At 34.6% G+C, this 11,173-nt stretch overlaps 1 protein-coding gene across 1 annotated transcript; it reads left to right on the top strand.

Moving 5' to 3' along the window:
- Positions 1-365: 365 nt before the first annotated feature.
- Mau2 (Mau2 sister chromatid cohesion factor) lies at positions 366-9,864 on the top strand. Its single transcript, XM_071583657.1, has 10 exons — positions 366-590; positions 773-952; positions 1,053-1,175; positions 1,578-1,706; positions 1,793-1,901; positions 2,445-2,609; positions 3,916-4,163; positions 5,782-5,987; positions 6,074-6,276; positions 9,188-9,864. The coding sequence occupies exons 1-10, from the start codon at positions 366-368 to the stop codon at positions 9,379-9,381; spliced, it is 1,782 nt and encodes a 593-aa protein (XP_071439758.1). The 3' UTR covers positions 9,382-9,864.
- The last annotated feature ends 1,309 nt before the right edge of the window (positions 9,865-11,173 follow it).

The following is an 11,173-nucleotide window of genomic DNA, read 5'->3' as shown; positions in this document are numbered from 1 at the left end:
TGCTTAAATAAATATTTACTTTTATTTGGTATTTTAATTTTCTGTGACATTTTTTTGATCTGTGCCAGTCACAAAAGCTCATGGAACCTACATAATCCTCGTTTGAATATCCCTTTCTCTTGAAAAAAAGATATGCGTTATTTAATAAACGTACTGGTGGATGGAAAATATAGTTTATAAATTGCATATTAAGTTTGTATTTAATCCCATTTTAAAAGAAAATTTATGTGATTTTGTCAAATTACTGATTTCCTAAAGGCTACGACTTATTGAAGTTTTGAATTTATCCACCGTGGGAAACAATTGAGTGACGCCTAGTTTGAATTTACAAACATAAGAAAGACGCAGACTGCAGAAATGTCAAAATGGCGTCTTCGCAAGACGATTGGTATCTCTCGCTGCTTGGTTTGGCGGAAAATTTCCGTACTTCTAGTCCTCCTAACATAAAATTGTGTATACAGTGTCTGCAGGCCGTTTTTAATTTTAATCCGCCACCAAGAGTGGAGGCCAGAACTCATTTACAGCTGGGTAATATTTTATTGACCCACACAAAGAATGTAGATTTAACAAGAAGCCATTTGGAACAAGCGGTTGGTGTCTATATAACGCTCTTATTTAAAGTTTTAGTGCTGAAAGTGATATTTTAACGTGTATGGTGAAGTGGTGTGCCTCATGTGTGTTTGTTGCCTTATTTTCATCATCCATACTTGGCCTGTAACGGAGGTTTGCCGTTGCCGCTCTTGACTCCAGGGTTTGTTTATGTATATTTCAGTGGCTGTTATCCCAGATGATTAATGGTTTTGACGATGTTAAATTTGAAGCAGCGAGTGTCCTCGCGGAATTATACGAACAGCAATCCCAATCTAATTTGGCTAAGCCTATTTTGAGGAAAGCGATTGAAATTTCTCAGCATAGCGTCTACTGGCATTGCCGACTAATTTTTCAATTAGCAGTAAGTTGATTCATTAAATAAGCAGCATGTTGAAAAAATTTGTATTTACTGTTAAATTAGGTTTGTGAACGTTGCTGATTTGTGGTTATTCCTTTTCTAGCAAATACATGCTAGTGAAAAGGACTATGAACTTGCTAGCAGCCTTCTTGGAGTTGGGGTGGATTATGCAAACATATCGGCTGCAAGCTATACTAGGGTTTTGTTTCTTTTGAGTAAAGGAATGGTAGGTACACACATTGTCTATTCTGTGAATTTTTCATTTAAAAATTAAATCGACCAACATGGGAATAGAGTTGCCGCTCGAATGATAAAAAATTTAGTGCTATGAATGTAAATACTATTTTTGTCATTAATGTCATGTAATATGAAAGTCAGAAATCTTTTCCATAAATTTTGGCCATAAGCAATCAACTAAACATTGTAAATAAGTAAAAGCTTACGAGATACTCATGATCAGTAACGGCTTCGGTGTATGCATTCTCTTAATGCTTTGTATTTCGCATTTAAGATTGAATTCTATTTGAACGTCATTGCAACAACTATTTTTGTGCCATTTCATGTGTTTGCATTGTGCGATTTATTTTTATTTCTAACGATATTAACTAACTGTTTTATTTTTTTAAAGCTATTATTAATTGATAAAAAATTTCAAGAGGTACATTCGCTTTTAAATCAAGCTGGCCATCTTCTTGATAGTTGGCAAGGACATCAGCATCATAAGGAATACTTAAAGGTGTTCTTTTTGATTTTACAGGTACTATTTTGAATTATATTACAGAAATATATGAAGAGATGTAGAGTTATTCAGTTGTTAATGTTGAATTACTTTCTTTAATTCAGGTATGTCACTATTTAATGGCTGGCCAAGTTAAAAGTGTAAAACCTTGTTTGAAGCAGCTTCAACAAAGTATACATGTAATTGTACACCCAGCTTGGCAAATAGATGAAAGTAAGTTCTACCTTTGTGTACGCTATTGGTAAGGGATGATTATAGCGATGAACGTTCAAAAAATGAGTTGTTTGTATTTGATCTCTTAAGGTATAAGTAAAAAAAAAATTTTTGTGGGCCTCAATTGTCTGGGTGATCAATGTTTCCTCGAATGATACTGCTAGCTTCAGTATATTTGGCCGATTTGCATGCCGAGAATTCTTATATATCATTGTTAAATGGATCCAAGAAATTATTATGTACATTTTATTCACTCTAAGTGATTATTGTTTCGAGTGAGAGTTGATAGTTGGAGCGGGAATTGTTCACGATGAGAACATTATGAAAAGTTTTAATATTCATAGTGTCAATTCATGTCAAAAGATAAGAAAAACATCGTGATTTTCTCGGTGAGAAAATGGATGGCCCAGAATGTCAAAGTACATCCAAAGTTTAGTTTATCACATTATTCTGCTTAGTATTAGTTGGTCTTTTTTTGTGAACTGTTTAGTTTAATTAGTCTACAAAGCTTAATATTTGAAATTGGTTCATCATTCATTTCAGCTCTGACATCAATAAGTGTGGGAGATATGTTTATTTGGCTACCCAGAGAACATTTATATGTTCTTGTATACCTTGTAACTGTGATGCACAGTATGCAGGCCGGATATATGGATAAAGCACAGCAGTATACTGACAAAGCTCTTTTGCAAATAGAAAAGCTTAAAAGTAAGTATATAATGCATAGTTGTGGCTTAACCAATGTTCAGTTTGGTAAAATGATTAAATTTGAAAAGAAATAAATTATCCATTTAGTCATCACATGACATAGCCAATATTTATCTCAATCTTTTGCTGAGCATCTAAATTTAATGGCAGATGTTTTGAGTTTAGGGTTCAGACATGTCATGTTGATGACAGCCATACTTTGATTATTCATAAAAATAAAAAACTCATTTTAAATTTTTTGGAAAAATTCACTTTTTGATTTTTTAACGTATGTGCAGATTCATCTTGATAGAATGCTTGATGACATGGTCTGTAAAGTTGCTTTAGCCATCAAGTGCCAGCCCATCCTCCATGCCCCATTTATTTAAATCTCTGTTTTTTATGTAAAGTATACTTGGATGCAATACATTTTGTTTTCTTAAATATAAATATGTACAGTGGATTGCTAAGTGCATTTTGCAGTATTATTGATGATTAAAAAATGGCTTATAATCCTATTTAGGATTATTATCCCTTTTTGGAATGGGAAAAAATGCTTGTAATTGAGATTTACTCGTTATTTGGGCTAATGGTTAAATGGGTGCAGTGGTATTTGATGTTTTTCACAACCGTTTGATGAATTGTCACAGTTGGTAAAATATTTTATTTGGGAAATATGGTTACAAATACATTGAAAATGCAATAGTTCTGCGATTAGCAAGAATTATACTGTAAATATATAAAATAGTGTGTAAATATATCTAAAATTGGCGGTAGAAAATAGCATGTCGAATGGGAAACACAAATGTCATATCCCTATTTTATATACGATGAAAAGTATTCAATCATATGCATTAGGGAAGAAAACATTTTATTTATAAATATATGTTTGTGCTTGTATTTACAAAAGTCTGTGAACAAACTAGATTTCTTTTGCTATTTTTGTCTGATTAAAATTTGATTTATATTGTTCATGGCATTTTCACTTTGGGCAGTACTCCTCATGCACATTCATACTTTTTTAGCCATGAAAGAGAAAATGACTTCTATGGCTGTTCTCGTATGGTAATGAAACTCATAAAAAGTTCTGAATGAAAAATAGTAATAAATTATGACTGAATTTTATGTGGTCACAGTTATAGATATGACAGTGTGTGTAATCAAAACAAGGTAAACTCTTAAGTACGTAAAAAAGACAATGATGTGTACAAATTGTTTGTAAAAGAAAAGAAAGGTAAATTTGTTGTACTAAATTTTTAGCAATTTTCATAACTACAAAATTGATGAGTTGGTTTATGCTTAATTAATGCTTAGTTCTATTTCCCAGTTTTAGATAATAAACCCATATTATCGGTCTTTCAACTGATGCTTCTGGAACACATAATAATGTGTCGATTGGTGATGGGAAATAAGACGATGGCGTTGCAGGAAATATCTCAGGCATGTAGTCTTTGTCAGCAGCAGCCTCGGCTACTAGTTACGCATCGGCCACAACTCCATACATTATTAGGTCTATATGCTATGAGCATGAATTGTATGGAATCTGCGGAAGCTCAATTTAGTGCAGCATTAAGGGTAAGTGTTCAGGAATAATTTAGTGTCTTGGGAATTTAAGTCTACTGGTGATTAATGCAATTTGTGTGGATTATATATTTAGTTGCTCAAAATTTAATGGGCACACACACAAACACTCCACTGGTTTCCTCAGGCGAACACTACCGTAAAAATTTATTTATCTGCAGGGTTGTAATTCTGTTTAACAATAGCACATTCACCTAAAAGAGAATCAAGAATAAGTGAAGGGAGGAGAAATAGAAATGCATGCCTTTAAATGACAAAAGATAAAGTTAATATTTTATAAGTTAGGTATGTAGGTAGCACAAAGCTGACTGAATGAGCTTAAGTGCCACCACTCACTCGAGTGGGTCAGTTGATGAATCTATCCCTAAAAATTTATATCAATGCATATTGGCACGACTGGTGCAATGCGTATGAACAAACCTTATGAATACATTTTCTGGTTCACTCAAACTAAATGACCGGACAAAATTAGCGAATACTGTCAGTAGAAGGGTCGAGTGGCTTCTGTGTTTTTCCCCAAGTTTTTTAAGCCGTGAAACCATACTAACTTTAAAAAGGATACCACGATAGATCTTTGGTTGTGGCAGAAACATTGTCAGCTAAGAATATATTGAAGTAATTAGATTACAATTATGTATCATAAATTTCTATTTTTATTTAGTACATTTCTTTTTCAATTTATGGACACTTATAGTTATTTTGATGTGGTTCCTCTGGTCTGGCTTGTGAAATAAAACTCATTGTCCTTTAGTCTGTTAGGTGCTTTGTACTAATTGGGGATCAGGATCAAAATTGACCTGAGGAAATCTTGTGGCTATATTCTGTCCTCATAAATACTGTGGAAAAGTTCAAAAGAATCCCTTCCTTCCATTTTCCCCTGAACTCTGCAGTAAGTCTGTGGGGATTTTATCCGTTTCTTCTGCTGTGTTTGACTTTGTCTTCCTCAGTGCTTTTTCTATATTTCTATCTAATATTACTTGGCTCAGGTTATCCTTGTCGTTGCCAAATTTCATTTTATAATTCTGAACTGGCCTGGTTAGTGACTTTATAATCATTCTCATTTACACATTCTTTTCACCATCCCTAAATTTCTTCTGGCTCTATTAATAACTTCCGTCTTATCTGTGGTGAATCGTCTGTTGGATGGGACGTTCAGCTGAGGACCCCTTGGTACCTTTCGTTAATTGCAGTTTATGTTTTTTTAATCAATAGAGTATATTGATATTTACTTCTTCTGAAAGTGTTTTAAGTGAAAACACCGGCTTATATCGGATGCCAGTGGTAATGTATGTGATCACTTCTGGTTACGTGCTGTGGAAATTAGAGTGATGATTATTTCCTACTGACAGATAATCACATGCTATAAATGGGAAAATATAAGTAGTATAATTCATATCAATATCAAGGATGATCCTTTGTGATGGCCTTTTTATTGCGTCTGATTTTTTTGGTTGGCTTATTTTTTGGTATGCACAGATCTCATTTTAAAACAAAGATATCTACTAATCACATTGATTTCAAATAAATTAATTTTAGGGCTCTACTCCAATGCGTATGTTTAGATTTGTGAAAATTGAGGTGTATTTGTAATTATATATATATTTTTTTCTAGACATCTCAAGAACGTGAACTGTGGACGTTTGCCAATCTCAATCTAGCAATAGTATACCTCCGTGCTAAAAGAGAACAGGAGTTCACTGCTCTTTTTGAACGCATAAATCCAGAAACATTACCCACTCACTCCCATAGCTTGCGTGCAGCTGCGTATTATGTTCAAGGTCTCCAGTCATTTTTCCAAGCACGCTACAATGAAGCCAAGTGAGTTTGATGCTTGTTTTCATTTTTAAAAAATTTAATGAATTCATTCACAACTGAATTATTTACCTATTTGCTTAAACTTTCAGGCGCTACTTACGTGAAACTCTTAAAATGGCAAATGCAGAGGATTTAAATAGACTGACATCATGCTCATTGGTTCTTTTGGGTCATATATTTTTATCCTTATGTAATAGTCGGGAAAGTATGAACATGGTAACACCTGCAATGCAGCTTGCTAGTAAAATTCCTGATGTACATGTACAGTTATGGGCCTCAGCTATCTTAAAAGGTAAGCCATTTAATTAACCATTTATGTAATGTTTTCTTGTGAGTTCCAATAGCAGGTAAAGATTGAAGAATATGGAATTAATTATTTGACAAAAGATATACGCTTGACAAGATAAATATCCAAGGAAAATGGGACGAGAAAATGTTTACCCCGAGGTTTGTGTAGAAGATGAAATTGAAGCTGATTCTCAACAGAAGAACTTAGCCATACTCTTAGTTAAACTATGACCGAATTACTTCACTATTTAAATCGCCCTATCAGAGGTAACATCAAAATTGGACTCAAACAGGTTGATTCTTTTTCTGCTCTTTTCATTCACCAAAAGGGAAGAAAGATGGTACAGAGGACAGGATGGTATTCTTTCTAATTGGGTAGTATTGCAATTGCTTTTTGTTTATCAGTGTGTGAAGCAATCTTTCAACATTTTTGAGAATATATAATCATTGCACAGATATTCTTGTCACTCCCTTTGGAACATTTGTCTCCTTAATATTGTACTTATTCTTGAGGATAGTGCAAGTCATTGATGTTGGCTGATTAAATGTCCATTTTAGATCACCCATGCTAGCCCCTCATTCTTGCTTTTCAACGATTTTACTTTTCAGTTCTATGGTAATTTTTATTCTCATATTGCTGTTCACTTGTGGGTTTTTAATCTAGGACATTTTTGCAAGGATTATTTCATTTCATTTTGCACAGATAATTACAAATAATATGTCTGAATACAAGTTTGGAAGAATTTGAGTGAGTACGCCGTCCGTCGAATGGGACGTTAAACTACGGACCCCTTGGCACCTTTCGTCAAGGGTAGGTTAATGACGATGCCGGGTTTCTCTCCACCCTTCGTCCTTTCCTGTCCATCCCCTATGGCACAAATGACCTCAGTTGTCGGTCGCCTCCCCTAAAAACCACTACTACTAACCTTTTCTCTAATGTCTCATCTTGCCTAATTCCAAGAAACTGTGGGAGATGCCCCGACAGTAACTTTTAATGGAGTCTTCTGCAAAGTGTGAACTACATGCTACAATTTCAGTGTAAAAATCATTTGCCTTGACCGGGAATCGAACCTGGATTCCTTAATGTCCGGCCGAGTGCGTTAGACAGTTAAGCTACCGAGGCATCCTCTTGCACTCTGATTAGCTAGCTAAGGCACTCGGCCAGAAATCAAGGGATCCAGGTTCGAATCCTGGTTGAGGCAAATGATTTTTATACTCTGAAATTTTTGCATTGTCTCTTTAGCCGAGTTATGGTGCCATAAAAAAACTAAGGTTCATTAAAATACAGGGCTATATTCGTACTTGAAAATTGCTTGATCTAAACCTTCCCTTTTCTTCACTCAAATGGAAAATTGAAGTGGGATATTAGCAGTGAAAATGGTGGACTATAAGTAATATTTATTTAATGAAAATTTTATTTTTCATGATATCATTTTCCATCAATTGTTGAGGTTGGTTGACAAAAGTTTCCACATGAAACATTGGTGGTCACTTCCTAAATCCCCTTCCTTTTCTTATGTAACAATTGGTATTGCATTAAAATTTTCCTTTGCATCCATGCTTTTCATGCATTTATTCATAGCCATTAAGGTTTTCAATTCATCATATTTTATTTTTATTCTCTGTAATTTGTTGATGGGAAATGGACTCGCAACTACTCAAGGCAACTCATTAGACATAAGTGATCTAAATTTTGTTTTTAAGATAAGGTGGCTGATCACCTGAGTCACTAGTGGTGGTCTGAGCACCACAGTGTCAACACTTTTTCTCGGGAAAGCCAAAAAGGATCCTCCGGTTCCAGTTTTTATCATATTTTTTATCATTTACCTGCATCGACAATTGGATTATGATGCCACCTGAAAAGCTCTGCGCTCATGGTTACCTGAAGGATGCAACTCAATGCATGATTTGGCTTATTCTTTGGGCAAATGTAATCAAAGAATCTGTGCTGTTGGGGCATCATGATAATTTTACTTATTAAGATGAATGATGATTGAATCTTATGGTCAGTCACATCCAATTTATAAGATCTAAGTTGGCAAAAGAATTCTTTACTTTCTCCCTTATAACTACCATACATCGTCTGGTAGGGAATGGTTAATGGAAGAATTATTTGACTTGTGGGAGAAATTGATATGACAGTATCTGCCACTTTCTGCCAATGGGTGACCAGCCAACCTATTTTCTTTTGACACTGGGAATGGGAAAATCTTTGTTGTTGTTTGTTGTTGTTATTTTGTGGGTAATTGTGGACAGTAGATGAAAAAATGCCTTGTATATTTTCTTCGTTTGAATTTACTGTGAATGGATAATCTACGGACTTTTTTAAAGTATTGGTTCTGAATGTGTGTTATGTATTCTACAAAAAGGTAAATTATGCATCACCTCAATTCACATTGAATGTGCATGGAGGACAAGAGAGAATTCACAATTATATGCCTATTCTGTTTAATTTTATTATTAGTTGTGATTATTTTAGCTGTTATATGTATTCAATTGGTTCATTATGCGGCATTGCTTCAAACTAATAATAGAAATGGAATTGTCTTTTGTTAAGAGTGTAAAGTTTTAATGATCATTGGATGATAAGTTTCTTTAATCCCCATTTTATTTTCAAATGATTTGATAATCACAAATTGGCTGAATTGTGATTAAAATCCTTTTAAAAGAAGACAATCGAGTCATTGAGGCAAGATTGTAACCTAGCTGTTTATTTGAGAAAGCAAAGTCGTTATTGAACCATATGGATTCAAGATATAAAGGAAAACTATTTTCACTTGTTACAGATATTTTCTGTTGAGTAGGGTTCTAAATGCATTTTGAGTTGAAGAGTCATTGAACTTTCTTATGTTTTAACTTATGTTATGAGATCAGTTTCCTTAAATTGTTTTCATTGCGAATTTAATATTTTTCAGATCTCTACAGGCTTTGTGGTGATGCTGTGAAAGAAAATGATGCTTATCAAATGCATTGCAATTTCTCTCAGATGCTTCTGAAAGACCATTTTCAATCATCTCAAATGCCTGAACATAATCTCATACATTGGACTGAGGGTAATTTTCCAGTTGCGGAGGGAAATCCACCTAGTACATCTGGTGCACTTCTTTGATTTCCATGAGTTGTCAATTACATCGTACGTGCTGTGTACTAACGTGATGTGAATGTGTGGCTTAAAGCTATATAAGTATTATTATACAACTAAAAGGTTTCCAGAACGTGATTTTATTTGGAGCTGGAGTTCTAACATGCCCTTTTCATGTTTGATGTGTGTTACGGTGACGTTTTGAAAATGGGTGATATTTCGTCGATGTGAAAGTTTGAGTTTTTGACTTATAGACTGCCTTCAGGACAATGTATATCGCACGAAAACCTGTTTCTTTGAGAGGTGGTTGTTTGATTAAGTATTAATGTAAATAGTAAAGAATCCCATGAAAGTTGCAGATTTATTCTAATCTATGGGTAAAAACCAGATTTCCTTTGTAAATAAAATATATATATATTTTCTTCACTGTGTATAAGATAGTTTATGTATTATTGTGTGTCAGTTGATATTGTAATATAGTTTGTAATATATGAGCAGATTTATGTTAAATGTTCATCATTGTTATTCACTTGAACTGTACCCTGCACTCAAATGAGAGTTGATGAAATTTTGACATTGACGATGTTTACTGCTTTTGAAATTGTTTAAGGATCAATGCATGAAATCCTTAATTCAATAGCAAAAAAGGAACTAGTCTTGGCCTAACTTATTGAGGAAACTAGGGTAGGCCTGACTGTTGGTTGGTTTATTGCCTGCTATCAATGTTACTCTCTCTGAGCAATCCTATGTTCACTAGCATGGAAGCCTATCAGGCAGATTTTTTAGTACCTATACTTACGGTCAATTTCTCATTAAATGGTGGAAAGCGACGCCTCCAAACCCTGGGTCTCATAATTTCACGTGAACTCACTATTGTTAATCATGAAGCCAACCTTCGAATTGATTATTACGGATAATGTACGTTTCAAGCACAAACTAGGGCAGTTATTATTCATATTGGAGGTATGACCCTTCTGTATGGAAGGCCCTTGTTAAGGAACATAGTAATGAGCACCGCAGTATTGTACTTGATAATACCTTAGGGCCATAAGTCAGAACATTTTTAAAGGGTGTAGGAAAATTGTATGCTAATTCTCAGCTAAACGTATGGATGCCACTCATCAAAGTCTATGAATACAAAATAAATTTAACTTCAATATTTCTTACGCTAATGAAGCTCATTTGATCACTCTCAATAGAGGTTATTTAAAACAATATCGGTGCAAGTCTTAAAGTTGCGTTCCCGCCGGCTACGCCTACATCTCCTCAACTCGAAGTTGGTGTACACAACATGCGTAGAACACTTTCGAGTTGCTGTTGTTTTGTCGTTTCAGGACAGGCGTATGAATTTAGCGCTTTCAAAGCCCTTGAAAGTTGAAATTTCGTTGAAAGCATTGTGTTATTTAATGAAGAAAATTGCACGTAATTTCTCCGTAGTACAAAATTATTGGTAGCTCTCCAGTTCATGTAAAGTAAGTGAAGAAGCGGCCGACTTCGAATGCGCATTACTAATCTGAAATGCTGATAATATTGTATTGGGCGGTTAATATTTGGCTTTCCTCATCCACTTCATTAATACGTTTTTTGGAGAAACTGGATTCTTGGCAGTGATCGCGAAGATTGTTGGAGATGTACTGATTTGGGCCTGCAGTTGTAGAATCATAAAATGTATATTAGACTTGCAGTGACTATTTATCTTCTCTGTACCCCTATTTGTGGGGAGGATAAGGTGGGTAGTGAGGATCAATCGAACTCCCGAGATGTTCTTACTGAGGGGAAAGGGGCAAGCAGTACTATCAAAGTCGCCCTCCCTGATGAT

Source organism: Hetaerina americana, unplaced genomic scaffold, assembly GCF_022747635.1.
Source record: "Hetaerina americana unplaced genomic scaffold, ioHetAmer1.1.p SCAF_1, whole genome shotgun sequence".
Taxonomy (NCBI): Eukaryota; Metazoa; Arthropoda; class Insecta; order Odonata; family Calopterygidae; genus Hetaerina; species Hetaerina americana.
Note: the sequence above shows the minus strand (reverse complement) of the source record. Positions and strands in the feature narration are given on the sequence as shown.